The following is a 19,932-nucleotide window of genomic DNA, read 5'->3' on the forward strand; positions in this document are numbered from 1 at the left end:
TAGTCTCTTGTTTCTAACATGGATGTGAGTACAATCACTTATAAGAAGAGAAAAAGGGTTTCATAGCCTTCCTGTCTCCATATCTCAGCCAATTATTGGCAGTTGTCATGGTTTCAGTTATCAAAACACTGCTGCTGGGCATCTGTGCTATATTTCTAGACAGCCTTCAAAGTACACACCACTTAAAGTGCTGAGGGAGCACTTTGGAAATTTGAAGTTAGAGGCTTCTAGTGTTTACTGCATCTAAATTTATTCCTGACCTACTGATGCAGTGGAGATGACCACATTTTGCCTACATTGAGTGGGTTGAAGAGTTGGCAGTTTTTCAGCACTACGAGGGTTATGCTTAATTTATATAAAATAAAACAAGTCCTTCATGCTTAAGGTTAGCCTTTAGGGATTGAAAATAGCAACATTTAGCTCTCTGTCTTAATACAAATTAGCCAGGCCACTTTGTCCATTTACAGTGTGTTTGCAAAGGAAGAAGTAATAAAGGCATTTAATTTTTAATTTTATAAGACTTGTCCTGGGGAGCTTTTTTCTTAAGTAGAGGGCTGTACAAAACCACCAAAATAAAGCATAAAACATTTGTAAATCTGCCTTAATTAGTCTTCAGTCATCGAAGTCCCAGTGGGGAGAAAAGCAGTAGGAAATCAGCTCTTTGTTGATCTATGACGTTAATCAGGTGGTGACTTATCAACACCAACACAGTGTGATCTGTGTGTAATACTCTGTACGCACCTAATTATAGCCCCAGGATCATGCGCTGAAACATAACAACAAACAAATACATCATTTTATAGGAGTTCATAATTGTGCAATGTTATTTTGTTGACATTCTTAGGTCTTGAGGAGTATGGTTGATAAAGCAAGTATAGAAACAAAGCAAGAAGTAGTTTCTTACCTCAACATTATGAAAATAGAAAAGAAAAAAAGGCTGGATTATGTTCAGAAAATGGCTCTACTTTTAAAGTTAAAACATTAATTTCTAATTCTTCCTGGAGATCTTCAAAATCTCTGAAATATAAAAAAAGAAACTGAAAAGCAACCTTTTAAGAAGTGAAGAGTGTTTCCCCTACCAGGCCTATTTGGCTGCTAAAAATTAGTTATGTATACTGTTAACCAGTGATATAGACTTGGAGATAAAATATCTTAGAACATATTTACTACTGATTGTGGATTGTGCTCTTTGTTGGAAATATACACTAGCATCAGTTGTTTTGTTACATTTGAAGTGGGACATGGATACATGTGTGTGTCAGAGTTGGCAAATTCAGTTTACCCACAGGAGTCAGGCAAGAAAACATACATTATAAAGTGGGCAGAGGGTAAGACTGGAGGTACAGAGCGGTTTATATTTTGGCCAGTCTTAGTCTGTCCCTTTTCTGGGAAGGGCCAAATGAAACACACTGCCAGGCCGAGGCGCTCATCTGTTTGCGCCCTCAGCTTTAGATCTGTATGGTTTCTCGGGTTGCTTTCTGGTGGCTCTCTGCTACTTCGGAGACCTTGGAGCTACCCTGAGATTCATAGAAGCAGTTTCTGGGCTTGTCACTGCAGTGTATTCTGAAGCTGGGATATAGGTTCTTTCTAATGATGCAGGAGTATTTTGCTTATTTGAAGGTCACTTATCTGGAACATTGATAGGCTCCATGAAAAAAATGCAAAAGGCCGTTGAGAAGCTGCTACAGGTATTAAAAAACCCAGACATAATATGCTTACTGTAAGAATTCTAGTAAACAGGCCCTCTTCTGTTTCCTTATGCTTTTCATTTTGTGGGTGTTCATAAAAAGTGCATGTACTTTCTATATTTGAAGTTACCTAGAGACTGTTTCAATCTCTGTTGTCTAGGTGGTAAGGGAACTCTTCCCTGGATACACTAGTGAATCTCCTTATTTATGACAAAGTGACTCCTTTAGTGAATATACTCCAATTATCTAGAAGTGGTAGGTGGAAAAACTGTCAAGGACCACATAATAAATATTTCAGACTTCGTGAACTCCATGTGATCTTTATAGCATATTCTTCTTTAAAAATGTATAAGCCATTCCTAGCCGGGAGCCATGCAGGAACAGACCACTGGCCGGTTGTGGCCCACAGTCTGTTGCTGGTTGACCCCTGATTTAGAACGTGGCTGTCCGGCAGAACTTCCTATGTTGTAGCTACTGACTACGTGAAATGTAGTGGCTAATGTAACCAAGGAAATGGATCTTTAATTTTAATTCATTTAAATCTAGATAGTCACATATGACTAGTAGCTACCATACTGGACAGTGCAGATTTAGTAAATTCACTGTGAGATAAATAAAACCTTGTTGTGCTTTAAAATTTTTGGACTACTTCATTTATTTTCCTTGTAACTATCTATTAATAGGGAGTTTTTAGCTTGTGCTTTTCATTTCCCTCTTCTTCAGCTTACTCCATTTCCATAATAAAGTCTGATGGAAAGATTTTCCAGAACAGCTTCCTGTTCTGACCATCCTTTTTCTCCCCATTTCAGTGAGGCTGAACTGGAGGAGGTGTTGACTTTTTATACTCAAAAAAACAAGTCTGCGAGTGTCTTCCTGGGGACGCACTCAAAAAGTTCCAAAAACAGCAACAGTTTTTCTGATAGCGGGGCAAAGGGTGGTAAGTATGTTGGTTAATTAATGAAAAATAAGAAGAACAAGTGAAAAAGTGAGATGCACAGAGGAGAACCAAAAATAATATGTCGCCTAAGCACTAATAGCTCCAAGGTGGTGAAATTTTGTAGTTGTGGGGGTGGAAGAATGAGGAAGCCTTGTATTTTTGTCCTAAAAATAGAAGAGGGTTATGTTCTAATTTTTTTCCCATGAAAATTAACAGTAGAGAGTTGTTTTCAAGACAAACTAATAACAGCTAACATTTTGTGAGAACTCATGTTACTGTCTATTGAACATGATCTTATTTTTTTACTTGCAAAAACCATATGGATTAGGTGCTATTATAAAACTTCTCTACAGATGAGGAAACAGAGCTGAAAGAGGTGGAGTAACTTGCTCAGGGCTGCCCAGCACTGCCCAGTGGAGCAGGAATCTGAGTCTTCCTGACCTAAAGCTTGTGCTCTTAATCTCTGTTCTTCTGCTTCTCCTGATGATTATTTCTCACTCTCGTTAAGTTTTTTGCTTCTTCCAGCTTATCACCATTTGCGTTTGGGCTATGAGAATTCTCTGTTGTGCGGGATTATTCCTACATATCTGGTGGGATGTCTCATATCCTTAGTCACAAGCCCTAAATGCTACTGTCTTCCTTCAGTCATTGTGATAAGCCAGTGTTCCCACACATTTCAAAAATTTCTCACTGCTGGGGAACTCCAGGATTGGGGATTTTGAAACTGATGTGGACCAAAATATCCAGCCCATGTCATATGATCAAAAAAAATAGCAGCAACACTCAGTTATAAACAAAGCTTGTGCTTCAAGTGTAAGATCCATTTAAAATCTAAATGGGAGCGTAAGACACAGATAATCAATATACTAATTCTGTAGGATGCTAACCACTAGACTCAGAGAGGGAGACTTCTTCGTTACTCTTCAGGTGATCATAGCCTAATGTGGAAAGAGCCAAGACAATTGATCATCTAAAACGTAGGGTGCGTTTTCCTGAGGAAGCAGTGTTAATGTTTTCAAAACTGATTAGCTGCAGAGGCTAGTCTACAAAAACCTGTCTAGCTCACTGTATAATTGAAGTATTATATTAGCAAAAATCCTTCTGAGCCCACCCTCTTCTTTGAGCCTTCCTAAATCTAAGTTCTAAAGAAATGTATTCATCTGTTCATTCATTCCTTTTACATATTTTTTAATAGACACCTATTAAGTGTCAGACATTATGATAGTAGTAGTTGCTAGAGAGAGCAGGGATCAGGACTGTCAAAATTCTTGACTTTATAATATTTACTGTCTGCTTGATGAAGTTGTCTGAGTAAATTCAGGAAGAACGTTGATAGAATCTCTGAAAAGATCCTATAACAGTGTTGGGGAAGGGAGACTGAGGAGTTTTTGTAATGGCAAGGGAACTGTGTACTAACCCAGGGAATTGAGGGCCTAGCTTGGCATTCAGATAGTAGCTTCTCCCCTGGTACTAATGGGGAAGCCCTGACAACAGGTACTAGGAGCACCTATCTATACAGTTGGATCCTCAGAGATTTGGGGGTTCGTGTATTAAGGACTACCTTTATGTAATACAGTAAGTCCTCTATGTAACGAATGAGTTCCATTCTGACAGCGTGTTCCTAAGTCAAATTTTGTTTGTAAGTCCAACAAAGTTAGCCTAGGTTCCCAACTAAGTACTAAATAGGTTTATAATGCTTTTCACACAAATAATACATAGAAAACAAGCACAAAAATAAAGCATCTTTAATCTTATAGTTCAGTACCTTGAAAAAGTACAGTACTGTACAACAGGGCTTCCTTGGTGACTCAGTGGTAAGGAATCCACGTGACCATGCAGGAGATGCAGGTTCGAGCCCTGGGTCGGGAAGATCCCCTGGATTAGGAAATGGCAAACCACTCCAGTATTCTTGCCAGGGAAATCTCATGCATGGACAGAGGAGCCTGACAGACTATAGTCTATGGGGTCTCGAAAGAATTGGACACGATTTAGCAGCTAAACAACTGTATAGCAACTGGCATTCAGGGGCTTGTTCGCATCTTTGAAAGTTTGCAACTTGAAGGTTTGTCTGTAGGAGACTTACTGTAACATTTATACCTAGCAATACCAATCAAGATTAACTAGACAGGCAGTTGGAAGGCCTCAGTCAAGGGAAGAACATTATGACATTTGATAGTATTTGGACTTGTTTCAAACATGAGCAAACAAATGTGTGACAGTATTACCACTGCTGATAGTGGTGGAAAGAAGAGAATTCATATATCCTTATTCTTTCATTCTGAAAGATGATCTGTGAAATGGCCTTTCTTAAGTTTTTGTATGAACTTGGCCCTTGAGAAAAGATTTTGGGAATATTTCTCTAAGTATATGATTAGCTCTGGCTGTTCTATTTCAAAATTCTGTAGTAGGAAAAGAAAACCTGATTTATTATGGTGGAAATTTATGTTATTAGAATGATTTTCTTATTGAATATACTGATTAGTAAGCAAATTCACTCAACTTATTCAAGGAAAACTGAGGAGATTAAGATACAGAGCTGGTGCGGTATTCAGGTTATCATGCCAACAAATACCGGGGCTGTTATTTTCATCTCTTGTTAGTTCCCTGTCCATCTGTATTGTGACTTCTTTGCTCCTGTGTGTGCCCCCAACCAGTTTGGTCTCTTAGTTCTCCAAATTTGAATTCTTGACAGAGGCCTCTTACTGCCCTGGCATTCATGCTAAGTTGCTTCAGTGTGTCTGACTCTTTGCGATCCTATGGACCATAATCCGCCAGGCTCCTCTGTCCATGGGATTCTCCAGGCAAGAATACTGGAGTGGACTGCCCTGCCCTCGTCCAGGAGATCTTCCAGACCCAGGAATCAAACCCATGTCTCTTACATCGCCTGCATTAGCAGGCGGATTCTTTACCACTCACGCCACCTGGGGGACGCCCCTTTACTGCCCTCACTTACTGTCTTTCCCAGGCAGGTCCTAGTTTGTCAGCAGTCCATGGATCGCTGCCCTGGGTTTCCATATCTTTGCCTGGTTACAGTCAGCTGGAGCTGGGGCTGGGGCTAGTTTGGAATCATTTGCTTGGTGTCCCACTCACCAGGGATATGGACACGGCCATCCTTGGAAAAGTGCAGTGAGAAATGCAGTAGTTCTTGGCACTGATTACTAGTTGCCTTATATTCTGGAAACAAAATGATGTGTAGAGTGGTGCTCTAGTGTTTGATTAGTGACAGAACCTAAGCTCAGTGTTTATTTATTTCAGATCACCCTGAAACGATCGAAGAAGTGAAAATAAAGCAGCCCAAACAGCAACAGACAACAGAAATTCACTCTGATAAGTTATCTCGTGAGTGACTTCAAACCTGCATAGATTTGCTATTCTCAGATAAATCTCTTAATAAAAAGAAACTCGTCAGATATTAAATGATTTTAGGGCATGTAGCGTTACTCCAGAAAGCTCATTTTCATTGTTTTTTCTTCTCTGTTAGAATTTCCTTTTATCTACCTGTTAACCTGTTAGCATCTTTCTGAGGAATTTTTCACTTTCCTAATGTTTTAAATTCTGAGCACTGTTTCTAGAAGGGTGAAAATCAGAGGGAGAGGAGTCATTACCAGAAACTTTGTCCTGATGCCCTGACGTTTATAAAATACCCGTTCTGGTTGATGGAGGTAGTCACTACACCAGCTTTTAACAAGGACTAGAAATGAACTATTTCTAATGCCAGATTGTCTCAGTGGGCAAAATTCATTAAGTTCATGATGAATGCTCATTAAAATTTGTATTTTTCGGGAACTCCCTTGTGGTCCAGTGGCTAAGGCTCTGCACTCCTGATACAGGGGGACTGGGTTCGACCCCTGGTCAGGGAACTAGATCCCACATGCCACAGCTAAGATTCTATGCAGCCAAATAAATAAAAATAAATGTTTAAAAAAAAAATTTGTATTTTTCATAGTATCTGTTTCATGCTAAGGTTAGTTTGATGTTTAAAAATGTTCATATTTACATATAGAGACTATGTATTTGTTTTTCCTAACGTGATCTGTTTTTGTTTGTTTTTATTTTAATAGGATTTACCACTTCAGCAGAAAAAGAGGCTAAATTAATCTATACCAATTCTTCTGCTTCTTTCTCTGGTCCTGCTGCTCCCCTTCTGCAGAAAACTCCCAACACCCACTTGTCATCTGTTGTCACCAGCTCTGACCTCTCCCCAGGGACAGGTCTCCATTCTATATCTCAGGTCCATCCAGCTATCCCCAGCATGCCTCACCAGCCAGCAGTTTTACTGAGCGCAGTCCCTGACAGTGCTTCTCTCTCCATCCGTCCTGGGACACAGAACGTACCAAGCCCCGCTGGCCTGCCACGCTGTCGATCAGGCAGTTACACCATTGGCCCCTTTTCCTCTTTCCAAAGCGCTGCACACATCTATAGCCAGAAACTGTCTCGTCCCTCTTCAGCAAAGGCAGGTGAGTGAGAAAATGAAAGGGAGTCCACAATGTCAGCTCCTCCCCAGCCCCACCGAAATAAGAATGGCACCTCTCCCCTTTGCTTTTTCTTTTCAAAGATAAAAGGGCGCAGGCTGTGACTAAGGAGAAGTCTTGCATTTGATCCAGTGACATTCATTCACTGATAAGAAAATGCAGTGCTTCCTTTTAGGTACTGAAGAAAAAGAGATGAATAAAATAGGGCTTCTGTTTACTGGGAGCTTACAGTGTGGTCAGGAGATAATTGTGATACCTGTCTTTTTGTTGTTGAGTTCTGAGTGTTCTTTATATATTCTGGGTGCAAGTCCCTCGTCAGATACTTGATTCAGAAGTATTTTCTCTCATTCTGTTGTTTGTCGTTTCGTTTTCTTGATGCACAAAAGTTTTTAATCTTGATGAAATCTAATTTATTTTTTCTTTTGTTGCTTGTGCATTTGATATCATATCTGAAAAACTATGGCCTAACCCAAGGTCACAAAGATGTCTGTTTTTTCTAAGAATTTTACAGTTTAGGCCTTTTATCCATTTTGATAGAATTTTTTATATGGTGTGGCATAAAGGTCTTAACATCATTCTTTTGCGTGTGAATATTTAGTTGTCCCAGCACCATTTGTTGAAAGGGCATTATTTCCCTGTTGAATTGTCAAGGCACTTTTATGAAAAATCATTTAATCTTAAATGTAAGAGTTTACTTCTGTAATCTCAGTTCTGTTTCACTGATCTATATATCTGTGCTTAGGCCAGTACCACGTTGTCTTCATTACTGTGGCATTAGAAATAGCCAATACATATTTCTATTTTCCTGTTTTAAATTAATTTTTATTGGGATGTAGTTGCTTTACAATGTTGCATTAGCTTCTGCTGCGCAGCAGAGTGACTCAGTCATATACACACATATATCCACTCTTTTTCAGATGCCCTCCTAATGTAGGTCATCACACAGCATCAGGTATAGTTCCCTGTGCTACAGCAGGTTCTAGTTAGTCGTCTGCTTTATACGTGGTAGTGTATATATGTCAATCCCAATCTCCCAATTTATCCCATCCTCTCTTTCCCCCTTGGGGAAAACATTTTCTTCTCTATATCTGTTTCCCTGTTTCTGTTTTCAAATAAGATCACCTATACCATTTTTCTAGATTCCACATATATGTGTTAATATATGATATATATTTGTTTTTCTCTTTCTGACTTAACCTCACTCTGTATAACAGTCACTAGGTCCATCCACATCTCTACAAATGACCCAATCTTGTTCTTCTTTATGCCTGAGTAATATTCCATTGTATATTTGTACCACATCTTCTTTATCCATTCCTCTGTTGGTAGAGATTTAAGTTACTTCCATGTCCTGAATAAATAGCCAACATATATTTCTTAATTGGCACCTGATTTCAAATGAAATGAATATTATAATATGAAATTTGAATCAGAGATACTAAATGGTCTATTTTAATGTCATAAATATAAATATGTACAGATATGTGTATTTCTGCTAATTCTGAGTGATTATTCTTATGATTTATTCTTCTAAAATCAATATAATAATACTCAGTTATGCTCTGATTTAAATTTTCTCTCCCATGTGAAAGAAATTCAGTAAGGTCACTGTCTCCAACACCTTGTGTTATCATCAGAACTTCTTTTTTAAACCTTTCTTTTTCATACATTTCCCAGAGAATGGTAAGGAACAGAAGAAGCTAATCAGTTTGAAAATATTTCCTGATTTCCATTGTGATTTCTTTTTTGACCCATGGATTGTTATTGTTTAATTTTCACATAGTTGGCATTCTCTGGTTTTTGTAATTGCCTTTTAGCTTATTTCCACTGTGGTCAGAAACCATACTCTGAATGGCTTAAACAGTAGTGGACAATAATATATAGATAACAATATATAGTTGACTACAATAATAGCCTAAAGGTGATTGGAGTCAAATTTTTCTGTGGTGATAGAATAGTTTTGGAATGAGGTTAAGATATTATTTAGACTTTTTCATGATATATATGCTGTATCATGTTTCAGGGGTCACCACTGAGAAAATTAAAATATGAAAACTTAAACATTTGGGAAGAGAAATGAATTGGGCCTGGGGAAACACCTATAGACATAGAAGTGCAGAAAACACAAAGCTTAGAAAATGCAGGAAATGGAGACTTAAAGATGGTAAACCAAGTCCTAATATATGAAGAATCAAATGAATATAAATGGACTGAACTTGTTAGTTCTGGATTGATTTTTTTTTAAAATCCAACTATATGTTGTTTAGCAAAGAAAGACACTTGTTAAAATAAAGACATCGAATGGTTGAAAGTAAAAGATGAAGAAAGAAATGCCAAGAAGTCTTAAGTTTAAATAATATCTTAACCTCATTCCCAAACTGTATTCATCATGTTAGTAGATGCAGAAAAAGAATTTGATAAAATTCTTCATTCATAATTATTCTCAGAATACCAACCAGAAAAAAAGTGGTATAGCTATATTAATATATGCTAAGTTTACTTAGCGTGAAAACAAAAGTTGCTCAGTCATGTCTGACTCTTTGTGACCCCATGAACTATACAGTCCATGGAATTCTCCAGACCAGAATACTGGAGTTGGTAGCCTTTCCCTTCTCCAGTGGATCTTCCCAACCCAGGGATCGAACCCAGATCTCCTGCATTGCAGCTGATTCTTTACCAGCTGAACCACAAGGGAAGCCCTAACTTAGCATATATTAATTTATATTAGGCTTTAAGAGATAAAATTTTCTTAACAGATACGGAGAGTAATTACATAAAACAGAAAGTTTGGTTCATCAGAAAGATAACAGTTTTAACTGTGCCTAACAAAATAACCTCCAAATAAGTAAAACAAAAATCGATACACCTACATGAGGAATCTATAAATCCCACTATGTTAGTAGGAGATTTCCAATGATTTCTATTACTAATAAATAAAAAATTTTATAAGTCAGCAGAGAAAGAAGGTTTGAAGATATAATGGAAATAAATGTAAAAGTTTTAGAGTTGAAAGATAATGAAGAAACTTCCATATTTCAATGTGTGGAGAGCAATGAAAAACAGTATTTGGAGGGGCATTTACTACCTTAAATACTTATATTTGAAAAGAAGGAAGGCTAAATATCTGATCTCAGATGTTATAAAAACAGCAATATTATAAATCTAAATAAAGGAAAAAGAGAAAAGATATATTAAAGAGCAAAGACAAAAGTAAAAATTACAAATTTCAAAAATAAAGTAGAGAAAATATCAAAGCCAAAAATTATTTGAAAAGCCTAAGGTGGTGGAGCAACCTTTGGTGAGATTGATCAGGAAAAGAGAGAAGACATGGATAAATGATATGAAGAATGAAAAGCACACAGTAAATACAAATTAGCTTAGGTGAAAAAAATATTAGAATACTGTTAACCACTGTGTCCCAATAAAATAGAAAATCTGCACAGAATGGCTAATGCCACCAAAAGTATAGCTTAAGTAAAATTGGCTCAAGAAGACAAAGAAAGCCTGAATGATATTATAACTGTTAACATAACTTATACAATAATTTTCACAAAGAAAACTTGAGCCCCAGATGATTTTTATAGATGAATGTTGACAGTCTTTCAAGGGAGTGATAATTCCAATCTTAAACTCGGCATAGAGCATGGAAAAGAAATAATAATCCTTAAATCATTCTGTATGGCTAGTTTAATCTTGATAACAAAACCAGTTATGGACAGTATCAGGGAAATTACAGACTAGAATCATTTATGAACACAAATGCAACATTCTAATCAAAATATGAGCCAACCACATCCAGCAACAAATGAAAAAGATAAGATCCCATGAGCAAGTTTATCCAGGGAATACTAGAGGGTTTAAAACAGTAGAAAATCTATAAATGTCATTTGTCACATCAACAGATTAAAGGAGAAAAACTGTATTCATCATTTTAATAGATGCAGAAAAAGAATTTGATAAAATTCTATACTCATTCATGATAATAACTCTCAGCATACTAGGAAGAGAAGGAAACCCTCATTATAAAGGTTATCCACCAAAATCTCACCATAGATTTAATGTAAATGGGGAGATACTGAAAGGATTCCCTTTAAGAGAAAGGAGAGGATGCCTACTAGCTTTACTTCTATTCAGAGTTTTACTGGAGGTCAGGATCCAGCATAACAAGATAAAAAATTAAAAACATAAGCATCAAAAGGCAGGAGTTAAAGTTTGCTTATTTATTTACAGATAATATGTTATCTACATAGAAAACTGAAAATAAGCTATAGATACATTAGAAATAATTATTTTAGCAGTATAGATGGCTATAAGATCAATATTAAAATCTATTAGCAACAAAGAATTAGAAAACTTGTTTTATATTGTGTTAAGACATACATATTGTCATACATGTGGTCAAGAAGCAACAATTAGAACTGGACATGGAACAACGGACTGGTTCCAAATTGGGAAAGGACTGTATACTGTCACCTTGCTTATTTAACTTATATGCAGAGTACATCATGAGAAATGCTGGGCTAGATGAAGCATAAACTGGAATCAAGATCGCTGGGAGAAATATCAATAACCTCAGATATGCAGATGATACCACCCTAATGGCAAGAAAGCAAAGAGGAACTAAATGCCTCTTAATGAAGGTGAAAGAGGAGAGTGAAAAAGCTGGCTTAAAACTCAACATTCAGAAAACTAAGATCATGGCATCTGGTCCCATCACTTCATGGCAAATAGATGAGGAAACAAAACAATGAGAGACTTTATTTTCTTGGGGTTCCACTGCAGCCATGAAATTAAAAGATGCCTTTTCCTTGGAAGAAAAGCTGTGACAAACCTAGACCGCATATTAAAAAGCAGAGACATTACTTTGTCCACAAAGGTCCGTCTAGTCAAGGCTTTGGTTTTTCCAGTAGTCATGTATGGATGTGAGATGGACCATAAAGAAGGCTGAGCACTAATAATTGGTGCTTTTGAAATGTGGTGTTGGAGGAGTCTCTTGCGCATGCTTTGGATTGCAATAAGATCCAACCAGTCAATTCTAAAGAAAATCAATCCTGACCATTCATTGGAAGGACTGATGCTGAAGCTGAAGCTCCAAAACTTTGGCCACCTGATGCAAAGAGCTGACTCCTTAGAAAAGACCCTGATGCTGAGAAAGACTGAAAGCAGGAGGAGAAGGGGATGACAGAGGGCAGGATGTTTGGGTGGCATCACTGCCTCAATGGACATGAGTTTGAGTAAGCTCCGGGAGATGGTGAAGGACAGAGATACCTGGCGTGCTGCAGTCCATGGGGTCGCAGAGTAGGACATGACTGAGTGACTGAACAACAACAGAGACATGCATAATATAAAATTTACCGTTTTGTCTATTTTTAAGTGTTCAGGGGCATTAAGTGCACTCACAATGCTGTACAACCATATCACCACGAAATGATGTTTTATAAAAGATGTGCATAAAGACTATAAGCTGTCTAGGCATAAATTTAGGGAAGACTTATAAAGAAATTTTTTAAGACTTTGTTGAGAGACAGAGAAAACATAAATATATAAATAGACTGTGCATGGATGGAAAGACTTAATATCATAAATGTTTTCATCAAATTTATCTCTGAATTCAATACAATTCCAACCAAAATCTCAAGAATTGTGTTGTACTTGATGAGGCTCTTCTAAAACAATAATAGAAAGGCAAAAGACCAAGGGTAGTGAGAACCTACTGAAGAAGGAAAAATGGTGGATGAATATCTTAATAAGGATATAAAGATATGATCATTAAGAAAATACAGTATTGGAAAAGGTGCAGAGTGACCAGTGGAGCAGAATAGAAAGTTGGAAACAATCACAAATAGATGAAACTTTGATATATGACAGATGGAAAAGGATGCATTTTTCAATAAATGGTGCTGGGACAACTGGTTATCCATACAAGAACAAAAGTGAAATTAGATCCCTGCCTCATACTATCTGTATAATCAATCTCAGATGCAAACTTTAAACTAGAATAGATTAGAACATCTTTAATAACTTATGGTAGGAAACAAAAGTAAAAACATAAGCAAGCCTCCTTCAGAAAGAAAAAAGGACAACCCAATAATGATATCAGAAAAGAGGTAACGTGCTCAACATCATTATTAATCAGATGAATATAAGTGAAAACTACAGTGAGATCTTCCACCCTCTTAAAAGAGGGAAGAATTAAGATATTTGACAATACTAAGTGTTGGAGGGGATATTGATCAGCAGGAAGGCTTGTATTTTGTTTGTGGTAGTATAAAACATACTGTTTTGTTGTTATCACATAAATTTTTAAATTCATATACTCTCTGACTCAACTTCTAGCCACATACACAAGAGAAGTTCTTCCACACATGCTCTAGGACATGTACGCAAGAGTGTTCACAACTGAACTGTTTACAGTAGCAATAAGCTTGCAATAACCAAAATAACCATCAATGAGGAAATAGAAAAATAAGTTGTAGTGCATTTCCAAAATGGAATACCTCGCACCATGTAAAGTTAATGAATTTCAGCTATACTGAGAAAGGATAAATATTAGAAGTATGGTATTAACAAAAACAAGTCCCAGGAAATTACTACAGTAAGATATCATTTTTATAGAGCTCAAAAACAAGCAAAGTTAACTGTGTTTTAGGTATGCCTACACACACAGAAATGAAGACTAAAACTTTATTTTAAAAAAAGAAGGGGATGAATGATAAGGGGAGATTAAGAATGAGAAGGAATCCATGGGTTGATACATGTTAATATGACTTAGGTAGTCAGTTTATTATATGTTTAATAACTTCTACATCTAATGTAGATAGTATTTTATATGTGTCAAATAATATAATAAAGCAGTGTCATCAAATTGTATATACAAGGATGATCATGGTTATATAAGCATTAATAAGACAGAAAGGAAGCACATAGTGTTTCCATTTTTCTGAGTTTTTAATTTTTTTTCCAATGAATTGTGTGACTTATCATAGAACAAATATGAATCTTGATTTTTTATTAAATAATTTCTTTTTGCCAAAATTTCAGTGCTCAAAAACAATAGATTTCTCTGATATTATAGTTGAAAGAAGAAAATTGAAATCTGAATGAGAAATTAATTGAAATTTGATAATATAGGATTATTACTGTTTTTCTAAATAAATTCAGTTTTGCTTTTATCCTTCTTTTCCTTTGTGAACTTTGTAAGAAGCATTATGGGGCTTCCCAGATGGTGCTGGTGGTAAAGAACCCACCTACCAGTGTAAGGTATGCAGGTTCAATCACTGGGTTGGGAAGCTTCCCCTGGCGGAGAGCGTGGCAGCCCACTCCAGTATTCTTGCCTGGAGAATCCCATGGACAGACGAGCCCGGCGGGCTGCGGTATAGATGATTTGACAGTGCATGCCCCAGACTACTGACAAGTACTGTCACATAACAAGAAAAACAAGATTTAGAATGATTTTCAAGGCTGCACTTTTTTTTATTCATTAATTTCAGGATCAATTATTCCCCACTACATATGATGAAAATTCTTTCTTTGTGAAGGATTCATATTATGCAAAAGCATAGTTATGGATGCCTGTAACTATCTGGTGATAGGAAGAGATCCTCGGGTATGATAAGGGCATGCGTTTACTTCTGTGAGCTTTTGAAGATAGTTCGTTGTTCCTCTTGTTGTCAGAGATCCCTGGGATTCAGTGAGATATCTATTGGTTGTCGTCGTCCTAAGTTTTTCTGATCTTTTTTCCCAAGTGGATGAGAGCTTTTCTCTTCAGCAGGTTCATGCCATCCAAACAAGCAGCATTCAGGAACGGCCAGAGCCCAGAAGGAGGGAGAAGATGGCTCTCCCTCCAGCAGACGGTACAACCCGAGTATGGTCACGGCCGAACTTCAGCGGCTGGCCGAGAAGCAGGCGGCCAGGCAGTATTCTCCTTCCGCTCACATCAGCCTCCTCACCCAGCAGGTACGGGCAGTTTGGGCTGTCACGGAGCTTTTCACCACTGGGTAGGGTTAACTCCGCGGCACTCTGTCCTTCCCTGTGTTTACTAATGCCCATATGCTGATGCTTATTGAATGAATGTTTGTTGGTTTCTTGAGCTAGAGAATGTTAGCTAAAAGTGTTCCTCTTCAGTTTTAAAGAAAGGATTTCTGTCACAGGTATTGCAAAGTTAAGTCTGCTGCTAGCTGTGATGTACTTATTTCGTGGACAAATAGACTTGAATGTTCAGGTTTAAATATACTTTTAAATAATCTTTAAAAATAACTTATTTCATTGGTAAAATTTTCCAATGAGTTTTAGTCTTATAAATCTTTTTACCAGAATGCCATAACATTACCTTTTACTTTTTTTTTTTTAACTGTACTACCTTTCATCTCTTGATGTCAGGATGTTTTCTGGGCACTGATTAATGAGTTATTTCAATAAGCCCTCACCCAAACCGTATCATTCTCCCCATTTTACAGATGGGGAAAACTGAGGCTAAAAGAGTGATGTAATCAAGGTTATCCAGCAAGCTAGATGGATACTGGAATTTTGACTTTTATGTTGTATGTATGTTGACTAGCTTACAACACAGTAAAGTTAGATAAAACTTTTAAGAACTGTAGGATTCTTTTCACCCTTCTTGCTGATTCTCTCTATGGTATTTAACTGGAAGAAGAAGCCATATTTTTTCCTTTTTCTTAATGCAAAATGGCATCAGAATCCTCCAAAGTAGTCACAATTCAAGTCCAAAGTTATAGTTTTCTGCATCTTCATGGTGTCATATTCTTTGATTGGTGACAGCTCTCCGTGCTGTGTGCTGTGCAGTGCTAAGTCACTTCAGTCATGTCTGACTGTCTGTGACCCCATGGACTGTAGCCCGCCAGGCTCCTCTGTCCTTGGGATTCCCCAGGCAAGAATACTGGAGTCCGTTGCCATGCTCTCCTCCAGGGGATCGAATCCACGTCTCTTACGTCTCTTGCACTGGCAGGCAGGTCCTTTACCACTAGCGCCACCTGGGAAGCCTGACAGTCCTCTACTGATAATCAAATCTAGGGGAAAAGTGAAGCCGTAGACTACTTCAAGTGCATGTTAAAAGTGGGCAACACACGGCTCCCTGGCGGTGCCCCACTTTTCTGTGTAAAATTATGGGCCATAATTCAAGGTAAGCCTTAGCTTTACTTCCGCCTCATCCCAGAGTGTGAGGCCATAATGAATTTTCTTTTTCAAATCTCTTAATACTTTGAAGGGAGTAGATAAGAAAGCCTAATGTGAATTTGGAAGTGAAGAATCTTGTACAAGCAGTGTTGAGCCTTGAAAGGAATTAATAGTTAGATTTTAGTGACAGAATGATGTGAAAAGAAAATAAAATGAGAAGGAATTGTGAAATGTGCACTGGCTATGAGGAGGGGGAAGGATCGGTGATCTGCTACACTGTTTTCACTGGGTCACTGACTAGGGTATGTTTCTAGTTTTTAATGAGCAACTAGAAGCACTAGACCTCAGGTATGACCTAAATCAAATCCTTTATGACTATACAGTGGAAGTGAGAAATAGATTGAAGGGACCAGATCTGATAGACAGAGAGCCTGATGAACTATGGACAGAGGTTCGTGACATTGTACAGGAGACAGGGAGCAAGACCACCCCCAAGAAAAAGAAATGCAAAAAGGCAAGATGGTTGTCTGAGGAGGCCTTACAAATACCTGTGAAAAGAAGAGAAGCGAAAAGCAAAGGAGAAAAGGAAAAATATACCCATTCGAATGCAAATTTCCAAAGAATAGCAAGGAGAGATAAGAAAGCTTTCCTCAGTGATCACTGCAAAGAAATAGAGGAAAACAATAGAATGGGAAAGACTAGAGATCTCTTCAAAAAAATTAGAGATACCAAGGGAACATTTCATGAAAGGTGGGCTCAATAAAGGACAGAAATGGTATGGACCTAACAGAAGCAGAAGATATTAAGAAGAGGTGGCAAGAATACACAGAAGAACTATACAAAAAAGATCTTCATGACCCAGACAATCACGATGGTGTGATCACTCACTTAGAACCAGACATCCTGGAATGTGAAGTCAAGTGGGCCTTAGGAAGCATCACTATGAAACAAAGCTAGTGGAGGTGATGGAATTCCAGTTGAGCTATTTCAAATCCTAAAAGATGATGCTGTGAAAGTGCTGCACTCAATATGCCAGCAAATTTGGAAAACTCAGCAGTGGTCACAGGACTGGAAAAGGTCAGTTTTCATTCCAGTCCCAAAGAAAGGCAATGCCAAGGAATGCTCCAACTATTGCACAATTGCACTCATCTCACACGCTAGTAAAGTAATGCTCAAAATTCTCCAAGCCAGTCTTCAGCAATATGTGAACCGTGAAGTTCCAGATGTTCAAGCTGGTTTTAGAAAAGGCAGAGGAACCAGAGATCAAATTCCCAACATCTGCTGGATCATCGAAAAAGCAAGAGAGTTCCAGAAAAACATCTATTTCTGTTTTATTGACTATGCCAAAGCCTTTGACTGTGTGGTTCACAGTTTATTAAACTGTGGAAAATTCTTAAAGAGGGGAATACCAGATCACCTGACCTGCCTCTTGAGAAATCTGTATGCAGGTCAGGAAGCAACAGTTAGAACTGGACATGGAACAACAGACTGGTTCCAAATAGGAAAAGGCTGTATATTGTCACCCTGCTTATTTAATATATGCAGAGTACATCATGAGAAACGCTGGGCTGGAAGAAGCATAAGCTTCTTGTGGCAATCAAGATTGTCAGGAGAAATATCAATAACCTCAGATATGCAGACAACACCACCCTTATGGCAGAAAGTGAAGAAGAACTAAAGAGCCTCTTGGTGAAAGTGAAAGAGGAGAGTGAAAAAGCTGGCTTAAAGCTCAACATTCAGAAAATTAAGATCATGGCATCTGGTCCCATCACTTCATGGCAGATAGATGGGGAAACAGTGGAAACAGTGGCTGACTTTATTTTTTGGGGCTCCACAGTCACTGCAGATGGTGATTGCAGCCACGAAATTAAAAGACGCTTACTCCTTGGAAGGAAAGTTGTGACCAACCTAGACAACATATTAAAAAGCAGAGACATTGCTTTGCCAACAAAGGTCCCTGTAGTCAAGGCTATGGTTTTTCCAGTAGTCATGTATGTATGTGAGAGTTGGACTATAAAGAAAGCTGTGTGTCGAAGAATTGATGCTTTTGAACTGTGGTCTTGGAGAAGACTCTTGAGAATCCCTTGGACTGCAAGGAGATCCAACAGGTCCATCCTAAAGGAAATCAGTCCTGAATGTTCATTGGAAGGACTGATGTTGAAGCTGAAACTCCAATACTTTGACCACCTGATGCAAAGAGCTGACTCATTTGAAAAGACCCTGATGCTGGGAAAGATTGAAGGCAGGAGGAGAAGGGGACGACAGAGGATGAGATAGTTGGATGGCCTCACCGACTCAGTGGAGATGAGTTTGAGTCAACTCTGGGAGTTGGTGGAAAGGGAGGCCTTTGTGCTGCAGTCCATCGGGTCGTGGAGAGTCGGACACAACTGAGTGACTGAATTGAACTGAACTGAGAAGCACCGAGACGTTAAGAAGTTTTCTTTGCAATTGTAGTAGAAGACATCGGCAATATCAGTATTTACATATTTTCATCTCCTATCATTTGGTAGACTACAAAGCTTGCCAAAATGAAAGGATCCTGATCCTGTGGGAATCCAAGGTGATTGTATCCTTATCAGAAAATCATTCCCATTCAGTCTATTTCATCTAAGAAGAATTTAGTGGCAGTGAATTAAAATTCCATCAGACTTCCCTTTTTAGGGATCTAAACTCACTTAGATGTTGGCCTTAAGTTTTTGCATAATAAACAGGGTGGTTAGTGCAGTACTGAGGGAGGGATTGTAGTGGGAAGGGGACTGGATTAGCTGTCTAAAGACCTGCTTTCTTTTACTAGCTGTGTGATCCTGGGCAATTCACTCAAATTGTGTACACCTCACGGTCTTTGTTGATGAAGAAAACACAACAAAGTCATGAGGGCAGTATGCAAAAACCTTTCTGTAAAGTCTAAATGCTGTATGCTTGGAAAAGATTGCTCTTTGAACTGTAGAAGGCTCTTAATAACTAATGGTTTGTGATTTGATTTGAAGTCTGTTTTTTAATAAAACATTGTGTTACCAAAATGAATGTTGCTGTTGAAAAGTTCAAGTTATGTGTTGTGTTATTTCTCCTCAGAGAAAGTAATTTCTTAATTTGGAATTTGGGGAATTCTCCTGTTGTTCTTTTTCTGGTAAATAATAACATGTTATAATGACTTAATATGGGCCCTGGGACGTCTGTTTACTAGCCATTTCCTTTTGCTCCTAGCTGTGTTTGAAATAAAGTGCCTTGGTTGCTTACTCACTGAGGCAGGTGATAAGGCGTCTGTGGTTCTGGCGAGAGGCGGGCCTCCGGTCAGAACGTGCTGAAAGCTCTGCTCTCGTCTCCGGACTCGGGGCGTGAACCTTCAGCTCGGCTCACAAGAAGTAACTCTGTGTACAGTAATTCTTCAGATGTTTCTAATTTCCTCTTATCTGTCATTATTTCCTTATTTTCAATTCCTATTTTGTGTCTGTGCTTTTATTCATGAATGTTTTGTTTCCTCCTTCCCTGTTCAATAGGATATTATTCTTTCTGTTATAGTTTTTTAATTGGTTATCTTCTTGTTTTATCTTTGCTAACTTCCTTCCTTCTGCATTCTATAGCTTTATTTTGTTATTTCCTCCCAGTTTCTTGAATTGAGTACTTCCTTTATTTTCACTCATTTCTTCCTTTCTTTTATTTAAAGCTGTGGGTTTTCCTGTGGGTCTCGCTTTAATTATATGCT

General features: G+C 38.0%; 1 protein-coding gene across 11 annotated transcripts in view; it reads left to right on the forward strand.

Annotated features, from left to right (window-relative positions):
• The window catches only part of TTLL5 (tubulin tyrosine ligase like 5), a 404,612-nt gene that overhangs the window by 209,097 nt on the left and 175,583 nt on the right, over positions 1–19,932 (forward strand). For 7 of the 11 annotated variants that reach the window (XM_065940163.1, XM_065940162.1, XM_065940173.1 and 4 more), the window contains 4 exons: positions 2,498–2,625; positions 5,881–5,964; positions 6,687–7,082; positions 14,866–15,053. In XM_065940163.1, the coding sequence (XP_065796235.1) occupies positions 2,498–2,625; positions 5,881–5,964; positions 6,687–7,082; positions 14,866–15,053 (796 nt within the window). The remainder of the gene's footprint in view (positions 1–2,497; positions 2,626–5,880; positions 5,965–6,686; positions 7,083–14,865; positions 15,054–19,932) is intronic. The other 4 variants (XM_065940165.1, XM_065940167.1, XM_065940171.1 and 1 more) reach the window with 2 other exon arrangements.

The sequence above is a fragment of the Muntiacus reevesi genome, chromosome 7 (genome assembly GCF_963930625.1).
Source record: "Muntiacus reevesi chromosome 7, mMunRee1.1, whole genome shotgun sequence".
Lineage (NCBI taxonomy): Eukaryota > Metazoa > Chordata > Mammalia > Artiodactyla > Cervidae > Muntiacus > Muntiacus reevesi.